Genomic DNA, 18,295 nt, shown 5'->3' on the forward strand with positions numbered 1-18,295 from the left:
CCATGGCACCTGATCCCACACTTTGATGTTTGTGGAGGTTCCCGATTTGTATTGTTTTAATGGACTTTGAGCTTGAATACTGTTCGTTATCTCCATATTTCATTTGAAACATCATAGCTCAGCTATTGCAAAATTGAAAATATTGTAAACGTGGTTTTATATAAACAGCACTTTGTAGAAGCTATGGCAGCTATAATCTCTGTCAGAATGGTTTATTTACTCTTTGTTGTAACAGGATAGGGAGTATTTTTTATAACACTTTTATGAGGGTAAGGAAAATCTTCTTGAGTTTTACAACACTTTTCATATTTGTTCACAGTGTAAAAAAATATCATTGTGATATTTGTTCACAGTGTGAAAGAATATTTTTATTCCAATGATAAATTACAGTATTTAACTGTTGAAAATGTTAATAAAATAGAATATATTCTAAGTAAGTAAGACCAAGTATTTTAATCAATTATAAACTAAGTGTATTTACATGGCCAGCATGTTGTGAAAATTAATATCCTGGTAAGAGAGTGTTTAGTGACTCATTACAACCATTAAAGTACATACACATCCCAGGTACCATGTTTTGTACAATTATTGCTAATTAGCAAACAAGGATGAGATCTTGTCATTGGTTATTTATTACCGGTATCTATCCACATTATATGTTCTTTGGGTTGTAATCATCAAGATGGATGTCTTATATATTTAATTAAAGATTTTGTGCAGGAGATCTTTAATATTTAAAGTTAGAACAACGGACATCAATGGTTCAAGTATTATCATACATTAGTTTTCATTTACATTCATAGTTATATTGTGTCAAAGAAAGGATAGGTAACTTTACTTTCATTAAAATGTGTGTACTTAATCAAAATTATCAATCTAGCTACCATTAGCATCATGCTGCATGATTTGTGTGATGTTAATACGTACGTGGTTCAAATGTTGTGTAATTGTTTTGTGAATTTTTTATATTTTTTTTATATTGTAAATGTTTGTATAAATTCATGCATTTATTAGAATGTACATTAAATACTATTCTTTTATAGAATGAGACAAACAGGAAGTGCACTCCTTTGGTTCCTGTTTGTGTATACAGTTGCATGCTGGGTAGACTACAACCTGCCAAAAAGCCACTTGTCTTTCTTTTTGCGTAACAATCCAGAAATGAAGCAAAGATGTCAGGAGGATGAAGCGTGTCCGTACAAGGTACCAGCATGTCATCACTAGAAAAGAACAATTATATGTAATCTATACAAATATACTTCCTTCCAGTGAAAGCACATGGGACTATAGATTTCCTCTGTCTGTCTGTCTATCCCACTTGGTTCTCCAGATCTTTTTTTATAAGCATGTAGGGTCAAAGTTGTTGGCATCCAAAGAAAGGTCTTTTCACAAGGATTACATATGTGAAGTATGAAAGCCCTAGCACCAACCGTTCAAAAGTTATGGCCAAGGTTAATGTTTTTCAAAAGTAGGTGCAAACTCCAAGGTCAAAGTCAAAGGGTCAAAATTGTTGGTATCCAAAGAAAGGTCCTGTCACAAGGATTACATATGTTAAGTATGAAAGCCCTAGCACCTACCGTTCAAAAGTTATTGCCAAGGTTAAAGTTTTCCAAAAGTTGGTCAAACTCCAAGGTCAAGGTCAAAGGGTCAAAGTTGTTGGTATTAAAAGGAAGGACTTGTCACAAGGATTACATATGTGAAGTATGAAAGCCCTAGCCTAACCTACTATTGAAAAACTTTAACCTTGGTCATAAAACCATAAAACATCACTAACATACTTTATGATTGTTTTGTGTTTGACAGGGATATTTAAATGAGACCAGATGTTGGGGATATGAGGATTACTGTGATACAACCAGTCGTCTGAATTCTACCACTTGTCCAGAGGGAAGCAGAGGATGGTAAATAGCTGCTTTTGATATGGTCCCTATTACAAGGCCAGGGAACCATAAACTTGAATGTGATTTCAGTCCAGGAATAGTCTCTCAATTGTTGAATTCATTAGATGTTCCTTTTCTCTTGTCATTTAGCACTGCAGTTTAAATTGGATTATTATCTTTAGCCACAATTTCTCAAGATGGTATGGAATTAAAAGTTTGAATGGCATACTCTTTTAATTGTGTCAATAGCATTGTTAACATGCACATATCACTGTCTTAACTTTGAAAAAAATGTTTTATCTTGTGTCTAACAAGTCTCCAGCAAGTACTGATGCTGATGATCAAGTTGTACTTTTTATATAGTTTCAATGTCATACCATGATTACTGCCTTTGACCTTTTGACTGTAAAATTAAAACCTTTTTCTGGCCACCAAACCCGTATAGAAAATAGCCAAGAGGTACTCTTTTAATGGTTGTGACTATTTATGTAATTATAGTGTTAGGGTTCGACACATGGTGCACAATCCAAAGCCAGAGGTGTGTTGTGATCTTGCCCAAAGTTCAATTGATCCAAGTTCAACGTCTGCCGGTAATTGATGTTCAACAATATCTTGTTATTGAGAACTTTTATGCCCTATATTGATCAGAGTTGCATGGATGATACATCTACCGGGTAGTATGTTTCATTGTACCAGTCAGGTTTCAGATGCTGCATTTTCAGCCAATATATTCAATAAGTATGACCAGGTTAAAGTTTTTGGAGCAGGTCTCATTCCCAATTAATTATATGCCCTACCTGGACCAAACTTGCATGGATGATGCATCTAGGGATGTCTACCATACTTGCTACAGATGCTGGATCTGAGCTACATTTTCTAGATGAATGGACAGAATTAAGTTTTTGGAGCAGGTGTCATTCCCAAGTCACTATAAGCCCTATGGTGACTAAACTTGAGCAGATGATGCATCTAGGGATGCACACTACTAGACTTCCTTCAGATGCTGGATCTGACCTTCATTTTCTGGATGAGTAAACAGGTTAAATTTTTGAAGCAGGTCCATTCCAAAGTAGTACTTGTTTAGTATGAACATAAATATAGCAAATTTACAGTTACAGTTACAGTAATTGTAACTGTAACTGTAAATTTGCTCTATCCATGTTCATACTAAACAAGTTTTACTGTATTCTGATTAAATATGGTATTACATGGATGATACATCTAAGGATGCACAGTAATTTACCAAACATGATTTGGATGCTAGATCTGACCTGCATTTTCCTTATGTGCAGCAGTTTTATTAATCTATAGAATATTCTTCTTAGCATGGTACAGTTTTTATATAAAATTAAATAGGATAATCCCTTAGCGGGTATGTTAAGGCAGTACTCAGATCAAATTTCGGAGAATTTAGACTTTTTTCATAAAATGTAACAGTGATAAATCGGAAAAGCCATTGATAAAACATTTACTATTATTATCCATCGTATAGACGTCATTTAGTCCTAGGCTAAAAGAAGCACTCTACTACGACGTTATCACGTGACGTCTATAAATAGAAAAATTGCCTTAATGAAAAAGCTAAAAGTTCAACACTACCCCTGGGATAATTCATTTCTTTTTGTGAAAATAATTATGTAAAAACATCACTGGACCATGAAAAGTGCTGCTAGAATCCAACTCTCCCAACACAAAAAGAAATATTCCAAAGTTTCGCATGAAACCTTACCAATATTTTTACATTTTATACATACGATCAAGGAATTGTCATCAATTCATGTTAATCACACGATTCTAGCAGCACTTTCCAAGTACTATGGAATACAAGCTTTCGATACAAACAAAGATTATGTTTCGAAGTATGCGGCGTAGTGTTGAACTTTTGCATCTTTGTTGTTATAGAGCGACAGAGGAAAGGCTGCTCAGGATTTCAAAGCACTATCTGTGCTCATTATAAGAAAACATGATAAGAATATATCACCGTACCTGATTCTTAATCTTTAATTCCTTATGAATTACACAACATTCACAGTATAAGCTTTAAAACTCCCATTTCATATATTTGTTTATATGAATTCTCGTCAAGTTTCATTTTCACTCGGCAAATATTTGATCAATAGTTATGACGTCATGGGTTTGGTATTTAACCACCGTGATAAATACTTAGCTATTTATACCACCCCAAAATGACAAGATTTGGTTTATATTATGTTTTTGAATGATTCCATTCATTTCTTGGACCTGAAATTAAACTTCAAAGAACAATGACGTCATAATATGACGTCATAATGTATACTGGCTATAAGATATCGTGGGTACTAAGTGTGTATAAGAAAATAAATCAAAACTTTCTCTGAATAATAAATATACCTTTCATACATTTTTATTTGCTCATATGCATAGAAACGCCTATACCTAGCCTAATAACTCACATGCATAACTAAAAGCCTTAAGCAAACTTGCATAGAACATGTAGAAGTTAAGGTTTCACAATACCAGTCCTGCTTTGGATGCTGGATTAGAGCTTGATTGATGATTGAGTAGTTTTCGTACTAGGTGCATACCCAAGGAAGATACTATAAGTCCTACCCAGACCAAACCTGTGTGGAATATTGCATCTAGGGATGCAAACTGCCAAAACATTTCTTTTACACAGTCCCTTTCTGATAGATAACATTCACTGAGGTGAGCTTCGAAATCTTTGATTATCTATGTGTGTAAAGTCCATAACTCTCTGATGGAGGGTAATAAGTAGTTGATACTTGATAAAGATTGCTTATGACTTAAGGATGTGTCATGATCTTGACCAAAGGTCAGTTTGGCAAGTCAATTGACAGAAAAAGTATTAAATTTGTGTCCAGTCTATAACTTTTTCTTATGGAAAAACACTGGAAGTTTATACATGACACAAATATAACTTACAGTCAAACCTCATTGGGACTGAGGAAAAACTTTGAGTCTCAGATATTTAAGAGTTCGAGATATTGAGGATAACATAAAACAGAGAGAAAAAGTGATTGGGGCTTCTTAATGACATATCCATGGTATTCGAGATACCAAATTTTAACTTTATGTCCTGAAGCTTTGTCATAACCGGACCCAAGGTCATTCTGGCAAGTTCAAGGTCACTGACAAAAAAGTGTAAAATTTGTGTCAGGTGGATAACTTCTGACGTCTATACTCTATTTTCCCCTTCATGATTATCTATGACCAGAGGATTATCTTTATTTAAAAACCAAGGTCATTTTGGCAAGTTCAAGGTCACATTTAGAAAATTATTTATGGGCACTTTAAAAAAATGGTAAGGGGATGGTGTTATAATTTTTTTCATTAAAGCTATTTATCGTATTTCTAAGTTGACTATTCTAAAATGGGTTAATAGATAAACATCACCCTAATCAAGCTAGTTTCAGTGACAGTAATACCCAGTATGGCCTTGATCTTTTGATGTTGCATGTAAATTAAATACTAGGTTTCTCTGCCTACATGGCATATCTCTAACATGCAGTTAATATGAAAATTAAAGGTCAAAATGTGCTCTATTTTGTCTGTGACATTGGAATGGAACATGTGTCTCGATCTCTTTCATTTTGTTTTGAGAGACTAATTAACCTAAAACCTCATCATTAACAGCAGTTTATCCAGAATAATTGAGTCATTAAAAGTGAAACTTATTTTGACATTCATTTTTTGTTGAGCAGGAATAAATGAGATTTTGATTAACTGCAGATGTTCAAATATCTCTGTAAGATGTAACTCTCACCAAGCTGCGAATAAATGTGTAGAGGTTTGAGAAATTGATCAGCATCTTTTATAAACGATGGAGGCAGAAAACACAAAATTTTGCTACAAAGTTTATCCCTTGTATAATTTTTTTAGTACCTGTATTTGTTTGATATGGTTTTGGTACAATATATTTTTCTGTTTTTATTAAAATGATATTTAATTAACCCCTAAATCTATTGTTTATTGATTTCCTATTGCACCAGGACAAAGGGTAAAGCTGAGCAGCTAGACCTGTTTTGGAAATCTGTGGACTTTGGTTACATTCTGGAGAGGAAACAGGAGCTAAAAACCTTTTGTGAACCAAAAACTCAGGTAAATACAGAATACAATGTCAAAACTAGTTAGCAAACATTGATTAAGCAGTAATTAGATTGGTGGATGTTTTACAAACATAAAGAATATTGGGGATTCAAATATTTGGAAGAAATGCACAACATCCAGATTGAGCAAGATTAACAGTTACTGTAATTCTTCAATATTACAATAAATGGAATGATTACATTATTACATTGCAGGAGGATTCATCCCTTGAATGTGTTCGCTACACTCGGTTTTGTCGAGGGAGGAACCTGTTCTTTGATTTCACCAAACCAGAAATGTTTTCTGGTCAAGAGAGGTATAACAGAGAGGAATTATAAATAAAATTGTTTATTTTTAATTATGTTCCTTTAAAGAAAGTTGAATGAAAAAAGAAGACAAAAACTGAAGTGCAAGATAGTTGTGCTTAAAATCACTTAATAAAAAAGGTATCTTTTTTGTTATAACTCTGGCTTATTGCCTTTCTGTTAAGTCAAGGTAAAATGTAATCTTCTCGTAGATTCATTTTTCTGTTTTTAATTAAGACAAAAAAAAAAAAGACATAGGTGAAATTCCCCTAATGTTGCCATCAAACACCATCTTTTTTCATTTTCGTTTTTTATATCTTTTTTCTTAGATTCAAAGAAAACTTGTTTGATGCGAAGTTGAGGTTTGCACAGGATGAATTTAATACAGGTGTGATAGGGGGCCACTGTGACCTAGATAAAGAGGCCCTCAAAGCAGAGGGAGATCATAAGAGTGCTTTACAATCCTGGTAAGGACTTGTTGTAAAAACCTCCCATACAAGAGTTCCAAAGTAACAATCCATCCTCCACAGAGCAGTCCCTAAGTAAAGACTTCTCACATCTGGTTTGTCCAAAGTAGATAGGGATCTCCCAACACCCTTTCATGTCAGCCTCTCTCATACAGTTTTTCCCAAGTTAAAACTTCGTCTCGCACAAAACAATTCCTTAATAAGCCCCCCCCCCCCCCCCCCCCCCAACACACACACACACATACACACACCCCCTCAAACACACACTTAAAGCAGTGTTAACCAGTGGATTAAGGATTCCTGCTCACTCTTATCAGCCCAAAAGTAATTAATTTTTTAAGTGATACTACACATGAAGGCTGCAGAAAACTCACAAACTCATTCAATTTCTGTTTTTCCATTATTTATAATGATTTTTTATCAAAATGTTAATTAAAGCACATTTTTACCTTAAAAAACTCAAACACACTGTAGTATTTAATACATCAGTGTAAGATGCATTGCATGTGAAAATCAAAGATAAACTTGCTTGCTGTGTGTTTTCCAAAGCAGAAAATATCTAAAATTTGATGAAAATTCATCAAACCTAAAGAATTATAATCTGATCTATTCTAATCTATAAATTTCCTGTAGCTTCAAGTAAGCTACATATGAAATATTCATGTAATATTGGGTCCCATTTTAGTTTCATAGTTACAAATTGTGGTTCAATTTCTATGACAAATAAAGGGTCAAACTTAAGCCTTATTATAATGTGTCCTTCAAAGATGGAACACAAACATTTTATGAATCATAAAAGTCTGGAAAGCTAGCCTAATTTTATACTGCATTTAACTTCTGAAAGCCTGAACAGTAAAGGTATATATACCATTTCTTATTTGATGGGAAGAAAACCATTTTTGTTATAAATCATGATGTATATATGCAATAGGTTTGCTGAAGTGGAGCATTTCTCATCACTGCCTTTCCGTCCAATCCAAGATGGCCGATGTGATATCATTTTAGACAAACCAACATACTTTATGAAGTTAGATGCAGGTAAAGAAATTCATTGACTGGTGACACCTATTTTATAATACTTGTGTTACTGAAAAATTGTGGCATCAGGCTCTGGGGCCATATAAGTTAGATCAGCTTACTTTTGATCTCAGTCTTACTTTTCTTTATAATTATATTCCTTTTGTAAAAGTGAGACAGATCAAAAGTGAGGTTTTATGGCCCTGGAGCCAGACTCAATTTTAGGAAGAGATTTTTGTAACAAGAGGATGTCATCTCAGTAGGAGTGAATGTTTTGGTAATTCTATTGGGTTTATTTTACAGGGGTAAATATGTACCACCATTTTTGTGACTTTATCAATTTGTATGCTTCCAATCACCTAAACAACTCTTTTTCCACTGATGTCTACGTTGTTATGTGGGATACGGTATGTTATTACTGTTAAACACTTTTTAATTTGCAAGAACTTTATTTTTTTGTCAATTGCGTGAGAGCATCTGCTTGCAAAAATTTCATTCTTGCATCTATAATAAACAATTGTTTTCAACAATAATCTAAATTTATGATTTTTTTTTTCCGCTTATAATTTGTTAATAACTAGTCTCACAAAAATAAGGTGTCACAGAAATTTGGTGATCCACAGTAATAAAAGTATTTGCTACATCACTGATCCATATAAAAAGTCTGAAACGCCTACATCCTTACAAGTATAGAAGGATAATTCATCAAATGCTGAGATTGAAAACTGCAGTAAAACGTAGTACCTCAGGTTGGCAAAGTATAATTAAGGTGAATTTACCCTGTATCTAAGACCGACCATGCATGAACAATTTTGACTAAGGAGGCATTGACATAAAATGTCAAAAGGAATGATCCGGTCATGTAAAATGCACATGAACTAGACTGAATGATCGTATTGATAAAATAACTGTTAAACCCCATTTCAGTCTTCCAAATAAATATTCAAAAACCTTTAAAGAAATTTATTTATTTGTACAATGTTAAACACTGCAGCCATCACTCTGTAAAGAAAAAAAAAATCCCTGTATGACAATTGCTATTTTTATCCACATGCAGGCACCTATAATGTGCATCCCCTCCCTCCCCCCCCCCCCCCACACACACACACATATAAATTAAAAAATAGTATAAGAGCTTGTAATTTCTCAAAAATATTATATTTTCCTGTCAATCACACCCATATTTCATTTCATGCAAGCAGATTGTACTTTTTCTCACGTTTAGAGATTGCATATGGCCATGAAAATACAACTACAGCTGTAATAGACAAGTCACGTTAGAAATTAGCATCATTCAGTATCAATATTGTATAAAAAGTTACTGAAAAACTTTATTCTGCAATTATTTTATTAATATTTAGGATATAGATTTTATTAAATTTCGCTGAATGATCTTTAAAGCTTACAATATTTGTGTGTCTTGATGAACCCGACTCGAGAGACGTTTACAAAATTAGTGATTTATATAAGAATTAAATTTGTGGGTTTGGTCAGGGCTAGGGATTTTACAGTCAGGGCTAGTAAAAATTATAGGAAGTAGCCCAAATGTCAAGCCCTGTAGTGTGAAAAGGCCTTGTTCTGTCCAAGGGAAAGTTTCCCTTTGAGGCAAGATGGCAGAAATGAATTATCTACATGAGCATGGGGTGCCTTAAAGCTTGTTGATGATATTTTGTCGCAAGTTGGTTGGTTGAATGCAAAAGCATTCGCAAAATTTGATAAATTCGATAACTGATCGATGAGATATATAACCATTTAGATGTCAAAGTGTCAGAAACTTTATAAATTTAAAGTAGTTTTGTTAAGAATAGAACATTTAATAATATAAATGATGAGTTTGGTACTGAATCGAAAACCCATAACTGGTGACTATGACTATTATAAGAGGTCATTTCATGTATTGGATACAATTGAAGACACCTCGTTATGGAATACATTGAGAATGTAACAACAACTACTGTATGTACTCACCTTTAAGTCAGTTTTTTGGGAATTAAACTATAGTCCAAAACTCTTTATCCGACTTATACACGTTATTAAAAGACTGGTATTTAAGCAGGTCAATCCCTCTACTTTAAGCTATAAAAATACAACCGACTTATAGGCGGACCGACTTATAGGCGAGTATATACAGTAAATGATTGTATGGAGTATTTATCCTGTGTATTAATTGTACAGAGCACCATGGGCTACACAGATCTGTTCACAGAGACCTGGAAAGCCTTCACAGACTATCCTATTATTAGATTACACAAGTTCACAAAGAAAACTGTAAGTAACAGACATATATAGGACTTAGTGAGCTAAGTTTGAGTCAATTTTCTCATGATTTTGTCACTTGGAAAAAAAAAGAGACATACTGTAACAACCAAAAAATAAAGATGAAGATTTATTTTCAAAAAAAATGTAAGATGCATGCTACACATATCATTGTATCATGTTGTTGTGTACACTAACTGTAAACATACTTATTTTAGGCATCTACACACCATACACATCTATACATGTATGATTAATTCTTAACAATGAATTTGTTATAACTCTAGTGGACTAATTTATGAATGCATTAATCAGTTGAAGAGAGTGATTGCTCACCATATCATTCATACAGAGAGAGAGAGAGAGAGAGAGAGAGAGAGAGAGTGTGTTCTTTTGTTAACATTTTGATGCAAGTTTGTGTTCTTGTTTTAAGTACCTTGTGTAATATTTCTTCTTTCAGAATAATACCACAAAATCCTAGTTTTGAATTGCACTGATTTCACTAACAGTATTTTCTGTATTTTTTCTGTTTCTGTCCACAGTTGTGTGTACGAGAAGCTGTCTTTTCTCTACTTCCCAGAATGAGATATGGCATGTATTATAATCAGCCTTTGGTAAGCCTACAGCTATGAGTTGTTTATGTAATTCATTAACCATAATTGTACAACATGTGATGTAGAATTTACATGTAAAACACTCAAGGTTTTCAAACATTAAAAAAGAAATATTAAAATAATTTCAGAAAGTTTTGTTGAATTGAAATTGTAATTTAAATGAATTTTAAATTACTTCTAAATACTGACAAAATGATGCTATAAAATATATGAATTTTTTTTGTGTGCAATTTTATTATAGTTTAGTAAGAAATGACAAAAGGAGCCTATATTTATGTATTTGCAGGTTCCAGGTTGCAGTGGGAGCAGTTTTTTTGAAGCCTTTAATCAGCATTTGGCTCACAGACTTAAACTCACACAACATGGGCCACTGGTAAGAGAATACATTTTTTTCTCTAAGAAAAAAGGCATTCTGAGTACATTCATATTGTCAGGAAAGAAAAAAAATTGTCAAATATACTTATTCACATTGTAGAATTGACTGAGTAATATGTTGTTGATTGACCATGATACATTGTATCATACATTGAATACAATGTAGGGTTGACTATTTGATATATTGTTGGATTGATTCTGATACATTGTAGGATTGACTATTGATACGTTGTAGGATTGACTATTGATACGTTGTAGGATTGACTATTGATACGTTGTAGGATTGAGTATTGATAAGTTGTAGAATTGACTATTGATACGTTGTAGGATTGACTATTGATACGTTGTAGGATTGACTATTGATACGTTGTAGGATTGACTATTGATACTTTGTAGGATTGACTATTGATACGTTGTAGGTTTGACTATTGATACGTTGTAGGATTGACTATTGATACGTTGTAGGATTGACTATTGATATGTTGTAGGATTGACTATTGATACGTTGTAGGATTGACTATTGATACATTGTAGGATTGATATTGTGATACATTGTAGGATTGACTATTGATACATTGTAGGATTGACTATTGATACGTTGTAGGATTGACTATTGATACATTGTAGGATTGATATTGTGATACATTGTAAGATTGACTATTGATACATTGTAGGATTCACTATTGAGTATTGATATGTTGTAGGATTGACTATTGATACGTTGTAGGATTGACTATTGATACATTGTAGGATTGATATTGTGATACATTGTAGGATTGACTATTGATACGTTGTAGGATTGACTATTGATACATTGTAGGATTGACTATTGATACGTTGTAGGATTGATATTGTGATACATTGTAGGATTGACTATTGATACGTTGTAGGATTGATATTGTGATACATTGTAGGATTGACTATTGATATGTTGTAGGATTGACTATTGATATGTTGTAAGATTGACTATTGATATGTTGTAGGATTGATATTGTGATACATTGTAGGATTGACTATTGATACATTGTAGGATTGACTATTGATATGTTGTAGGATTGACTATTGATACGTTTTAGGATTGATATTGTGATACATTGTAGGATTGATATTGTGATACATTGTAGGATTGACTATTGATACGTTGTAGGATTGACTATTGATACGTTGTAGGATTGATATTGTATTGTGATACATTGTAGGATTGATATTGTGATACATTGTAGGATTGAATGTAGGGTTGACTGTTGAATTTTTTTAAAAATTTTTTTTTATCATAAAAGTGGGTTGGTGATTTACAACATAAAAATTTCCTGCAATTTTTTTCAACAAAAATTAATTAATGTTTAATATATAATGCTATTTATTTCAGAATTAAAGATTTCTGCAATTCTGAAGATGAAAACTTTAACTTACTTAACCTATTGACTCATATTTAATGTGCAAGTTTAACTGTAATGGACAATGTTTATTAACACATTCATGCATAGTGTTTAAAGAAAATGTTTTTGAAATGTTATTTTCAAGTTAAAATACTTGATTCCTTTAAATATTTATTTACAGGAGTCCAAAATTAGAATAACTCTTCTGTCCAGAAAAACAAAGTACAGGAACATTCTGAATGAGGATGAGGTTGGTGACACTCAGAAAGTTCTCTCCACTGAATAGCAGAATAAGTGGTTAAAAGCAACAGTGTCAACAATCTCTGACATGGCTACATGTACCTCTCTAAAATGTTGAAACATCATGTTATGTATAGCATTGCAATGTCAGAATGTCATTTGTTTGCTTTTCTTGATTCAAAGATATTATTTTCTTCTTTCTAATCTTTTTTTGAATAATTGTACCTTCTACAAAAGAAGATTCTGGGCATTAACTGTAATCCCCCCATCTGCCTGTCTGTCTAGCTGTTATTGTATGATGTACTGTTTTTGTTTTAGTTGAGAAGGGCAATGATTACAGTGGGAGAATTTGACGTCAAAGTAGTAACATATAACAGGTAGATAAGTTGACAAGTTAAATAATATTGAAATATTGAATGGTTTAAAAACTTAAAATTGTCAGAAGTTATTTTACTATTAATTTAATTCCCAATATGCTTTCAAAACTACAAAATTTTGTTTTTATTTCATAGGGACATGCCATTTATGGAGCAAATAGAGGTATGGAATTTTAAAATGAATTTTAAGCAAAGGCTATAGCCACTTTTGTCAATATATGGTGTATCAAAGTATTTCTGTTACATATTTAGGTCTAAATCTAGAGTTGTATGTCTGTGATGCTCTCTCTGATAGGAACCTATTTATTTCTATTTTTAGACTTCCTACAATGGTGATATATTGATATCTATTTTCAGACCTCCTACAATTATAGTGATATATTTATTTCTATTTGTTCAGACCTACTACAATAGTGATATATTGATTTCTATTTTTCAGACCTCCTACAATAGTGATATATTGATCTCTATTGTTAGACCTTCTTCAATAGGGATATATTGATCTCTATTTTTCAGACCCACAATAGTGATGTATTGATCTCTATTTTCTAGACTTCCTACAATAGTGATATAATGATCTCTATTTTTAGACTTCCTACAATAGAGATATATTTATCTCTTTTTTTCAGACATCCTACAATAGTGATATATTTATTGGCATACATGGAGCCGGACTGACACATCTTCTCTTTCAACCAGACTGGGCTGTAGTTATTGAATTGTAAGATATCTGTTTATTGAATTGTAAGATATCTTTTTATTGAATTGTAAGATATCTGTTTATTGAATTGTAGGATATCTATTTTACAAAGTTCTCCATATTTTCAGTCAAAATCTTGTAAATGTAATAGGAAATTGCAAAATTAGGTTTTCTTACTCAGTGCTTTTTCATTTTACTATATTAGTAATATTTAGCTTAAGTTTGTGAAGTTCTTATTTGTGACCGTGAGAAGATAACATAAAATACTGTCCTTTTTCATATTTATCGTACAGGATCCGGTTGCACGAACGTTAGTTAAATTTAACTGGCTGTTAACTTTGCATTAACCCGACGTTAAATGTAACTGCAAGTTAAACCGGTTGCACAAAAGTTAACTATTAGTTAAAGCTTGATTAATTTTCTAAATTAACTAACAGATTTAACTGAGGTTACCTAGGTACATTAAATATTTAATTAAGCATTAAAATCAAAATCGCAGACTTGTTATCGTTTCAAAACTTGTTTGCGTGGAAGGAAGAACTTATACAGAGATAATAGAAATGTCTGACTTGAGCAACACGCAAACTCAATCCTGATTTCGATTTAGGCAAGATTGTTTTATACATATATACATATATTGCGGATATATGTTGCGATATTATCTTCAAAGAACAACAAAACGACATGATTCCATTTGAGTGGAGATGAGGGTACTTTTTTTTTTATCCGATTATGCATACAATAAATGTCATTATATTTTATCAAAAAGATCATCATTTCAAAAAAATTTTAACCTCAGACAAGTTACTGAAAAATAGGTTAATCGCTCAATGCCACAAACTTCAGGCAGGTAAAATGGGGAGGGGGGGTCCTATCCCGCTTTTTGAGAGTTTTTTAAAAAAAAAATATTTTCAATTTTCCCTCCCAAAAAAACCAATGCCTCTTGCTAAAACTTAATAAAGAAAACTACATGTACATACTTTAATTGTAATTGCATTGTTTACGCGTATATTGCAAGTAAATTGACTATCGTTCAATGTAAAATTTCATATTTGAAGTAACTATCTTTAATAATATATTCAATATATTTTACCAATATAAGATTAACATTTAATGTAAAATTTATTTAATAGCCTTAGCAAATTTCGACATTTATGAATTGACGTCATTTTAATTATGACGTCAGAACTGTTTAACCATAGTAAGGGAAATGCGCGTGTGGAACGATTTTAACAGAGAGTTAACTATAAGACATCAATTAAATGTGAGTTAGCTAATTTATTTTTAATAGACTTTCGAACAACATATTTTTAACTGACAGTTACGTAACTCATCGTTAAAAATTTAACGACTAGTTACGACACTAACTTGGAATTAATTTAACTAATGTTCCTGCAACCGAATCCTGGTGGTTTGATTTTGATCTTATTAATAAAATGGTTTTAGATATAATTGTGAGGATGATTCCTGCTATCATGACCTGGCAAGATCTAGAGGTATTCACTACATGACATGGGAAAAACCATCCAAAGTTTACCAAGAAGATGAGGTAAGCATCGGAAAATGGTATATTTTTATGTTTTCTGTGATATGATATTAAAACAGCAGCTCTGCCACCCCCTCCCATTTTCATTTCCCAGTGCATAAAATATTCCTAGATTGTAATAATGCTCAGAGTAAAATTTTTATTTCAGGGTCATCATCCAACACTTGGGGCTCATGCCAAGTTTACAAACTATGAGTTTGATGTGAGTGAGTTCATGAGATTGATCCTTAATGCTGCTGAGTATGTACGATCTCATCCTAAATTTATCCAAGGAAGACAATCCAAGTATTCTGAGGGAAAAGGGAAGCAATCCAAAGCTTCTCAAGGGAGAGAATTCAAAGAAGAGTTATGATGTTAATGTAATAAGTAGGTTTCAAGGAGAAATGGCAAATAACATGAATTTGTAAAGATAGGAAAGTAATTGATACACAAAACCGAAATTTTTGATATTTTAAGAAAGAGCTTAATTCAAGGGTTAAACTCCTGATGCACATACATACATAAACACGAAAAAATCTCTGTCCTTGCAAAACAATGAACTCCTGGTCAACAGAAGTTCAGCTAATGCTTCAAAGTGCAACAGGCAAGAAATTTCAATAGTTCCAAAACAATATATATATCCAGGTATATTTTCACTGCTTACACACACAAAAAAAACAAAACCCCAAAATTGACATAAAAGTGGCATATGGTTAACAATAATAAAGATATGGATAGTAAAAATATAAAAGAAAACACAGATAAAATGCATAAATCAAAAATGTGAAATCAGAGCAAGTATTCTATAAATATTTGACTGTGATGAATATTAATTATGTGTACATGTTTTGTTATCAGAATTGAATTGTTAAATTATTTCTGACCTTTGTTGCTATGAACATTATTTCACAAAATTACAGAGCTGCCAACCCTTACAATTTTGGCATAAGGCTTACGGTTTGAGCATCTAAAATACGCCTTACGATTTATCAATTTATCCTTATGATCTCCATTTCTCTCTGTCAGACGTTGAAATACTGGTCTTTTCATAGCTGTTCACCTTCAGTTTTCAATATTACTGTACAGAAGTCATAATCCTTACAACGCTTGCCTGTATTTTCATTGTCTGTCTCTATACTAACTTCTAAATCATTTTAAAGTAATAAAATAAAGATATCTAGTGGCCTGGGGACTATTCGGCCTTTGGACTTCCTCCTTACAATTTTTCATTTGATGATGTTGGCATCTCTGTAATTAAGCAGTAATGAAAACCAGTGATGCACACTTTTTGATGAATCACAGATGATTATTATCGAGTAATTAAAAAATTAGAAGTAGACATTGTATATGACAATTTACAATTATGGTGCTAGTTTGATTAATCTTCTTAGAATATATATTTTACATCAATCAAATAATAAATTGTACATGAAAGTAGAGTAGAGGTTATTGCTATATTTTCTATCCATTTTTAGTTCATCAATTAATAATTTTTTTAAATAGTTTTTATTATAACTCAAATATGTTACATGTTGTGCAGGAAGATGCTGCATAGCAGTATTTGTTTGGTCTTCCATTTTGAAAATCCAAATTTTTATTTTCACAATGTAAAGAAAAAAGACATTACTTGTTAATATATGTTGTTTAGCATAGTTGGGGAGAATTAATTATGAATTTAATGTAGATAATGTATTTTGTTATAATTTTTAATTGGAAACAGAAATTGCAAAAATGTTGGCTCGTTAGTTGTTTTAAGATATGTTTTGTTGATGACTTTATCTTTTCTCAGGACAAGCTTATTTTTGTTTGATTTAAAGAAAACTCTTTAAAAAAAAATTAGAAAGAAAATGTATCACTTGTGTATCTTATATTTTTTATACATAAAATGTAGTGTTTCATATTGATCCTAATTACATGAACTAGATGTTCTATAGTTAATGTTGACTTACTTAATATGTGTTCTTGCCTGGTTGTGACTAGTTAATATTGTTGATTTTTCATCTGTGATTTTGAGGGTAATGGTGCAGTAATATTTTTGCAGCAATTATGGTATAATGGTGCCTTTTATTTGAATCCATAATTTTAAAAAGGCTTGAGTATACTGGTATGTATAATTAATTGTAAAGCACTTATGGATTATCCGTAGTGTTATGTGATTTATATTTTCTTAATGTCATTTCAGTCACTAATATGATCCTGTGCTATCTGCTCCAATCCATTGTGGTGCTTTGATTGTGGACTTTTGAGCGCTCTGAGCTTCTTCTTTAAATCAACTGAGTCCCTTTCAATCAGTATTGGTGTACAGAATTTGTGGATGAGAGAAGAACAAAAAAAATGAATGGTTGTGAATGTAATGGCCTAGGACATGCTGATGGGGTTTAGCCATCAAAATGAATGCAATCTTCAAAAAATTATTTCTGTATATCGAATCACACAGACTTTATTATAATAAAGAGCAAAATTCTATTTCCCTTGAGCCCAGACTTCTGACCACAGGGTGGAGCTAGTTTGGTCATATATTAAATTCATTGTATGGAATTTTTTTTTAAATATATACTTGACACTTGTTTGCATGATTACAATGAGACGTAAGCTGTTCATCAAAATTTTGAATATTATATTGAAAGGATCTTAAGTTCATGCTGATTATAGGGAGGTCCTGTGTTACTTGGGTCCAGAGTTCCAGTCCCAGGCCAGGCTAAGTTTGTCCTTTGTTGAGAAACTCATGATACTCAGGTGACCGTCAAGGCCTATGAGCCTCATGTTTTAATTCCTATAAATACGTACGATACAGGCAGCATGTTAATTCCATGTCACTTTGTGTAAATCAAACATTGTGCCTCGTATTTGTGTGTGCATGTATGTGCTTTTTATCTCCATTTTTCACATTTATGAAAATAGACATAAAAATTATATATATAAAATTAATGAATAATTTTCTCTTGTGTTTTATTTTTGGGAAAGTTAAGTCTTCTGCATTTGTTTTATTATATAAGACTCCCTCTCTCTCTCTTCAAACATTATATAAAAGGTGCTTATTTTAACAAACTTTCTTTGTTGTTTAAAGAAATTAA

General features: G+C 32.2%; 1 protein-coding gene across 4 annotated transcripts in view; it reads left to right on the plus strand.

The window, feature by feature from the left end:
* The window catches only part of LOC133203723 (EGF domain-specific O-linked N-acetylglucosamine transferase-like), a 21,677-nt gene extending 4,930 nt beyond the window's left edge, over nt 1–16,747 (plus strand). The window contains exons 2-17 of one of the 4 annotated variants that reach the window (XM_061339491.1): nt 1,044–1,203; nt 1,804–1,901; nt 5,870–5,978; nt 6,182–6,282; nt 6,601–6,738; nt 7,670–7,776; nt 8,059–8,162; nt 9,931–10,023; nt 10,554–10,625; nt 10,912–10,998; nt 12,561–12,629; nt 12,938–12,996; nt 13,132–13,159; nt 13,626–13,717; nt 15,143–15,245; nt 15,391–16,745. In XM_061339491.1, the coding sequence (XP_061195475.1) occupies nt 1,045–1,203; nt 1,804–1,901; nt 5,870–5,978; nt 6,182–6,282; nt 6,601–6,738; nt 7,670–7,776; nt 8,059–8,162; nt 9,931–10,023; nt 10,554–10,625; nt 10,912–10,998; nt 12,561–12,629; nt 12,938–12,996; nt 13,132–13,159; nt 13,626–13,717; nt 15,143–15,245; nt 15,391–15,594 (1,623 nt within the window). In that variant the 5' untranslated portion in view covers nt 1,044 and the 3' untranslated portion in view covers nt 15,595–16,745. Of the gene's footprint in view, nt 1–1,043; nt 1,204–1,803; nt 1,902–5,869; nt 5,979–6,181; nt 6,283–6,600; nt 6,739–7,669; nt 7,777–8,058; nt 8,163–9,930; nt 10,024–10,553; nt 10,626–10,911; nt 10,999–12,560; nt 12,630–12,937; nt 12,997–13,131; nt 13,160–13,625; nt 13,718–15,142; nt 15,246–15,390 lie in introns of all 4 variants that reach the window. The other 3 variants (XM_061339492.1, XM_061339494.1, XM_061339495.1) reach the window with 3 other exon arrangements.
* The last annotated feature ends 1,548 nt before the right edge of the window (nt 16,748–18,295 follow it).

The sequence above is a fragment of the Saccostrea echinata genome, unplaced genomic scaffold, assembly GCF_033153115.1.
Source record: "Saccostrea echinata isolate AGI-Se365-2 ecotype Australia unplaced genomic scaffold, CSIRO_AGI_Sech_v1 ptg000051l, whole genome shotgun sequence".
NCBI classification, from domain to species: domain Eukaryota; kingdom Metazoa; phylum Mollusca; class Bivalvia; order Ostreida; family Ostreidae; genus Saccostrea; species Saccostrea echinata.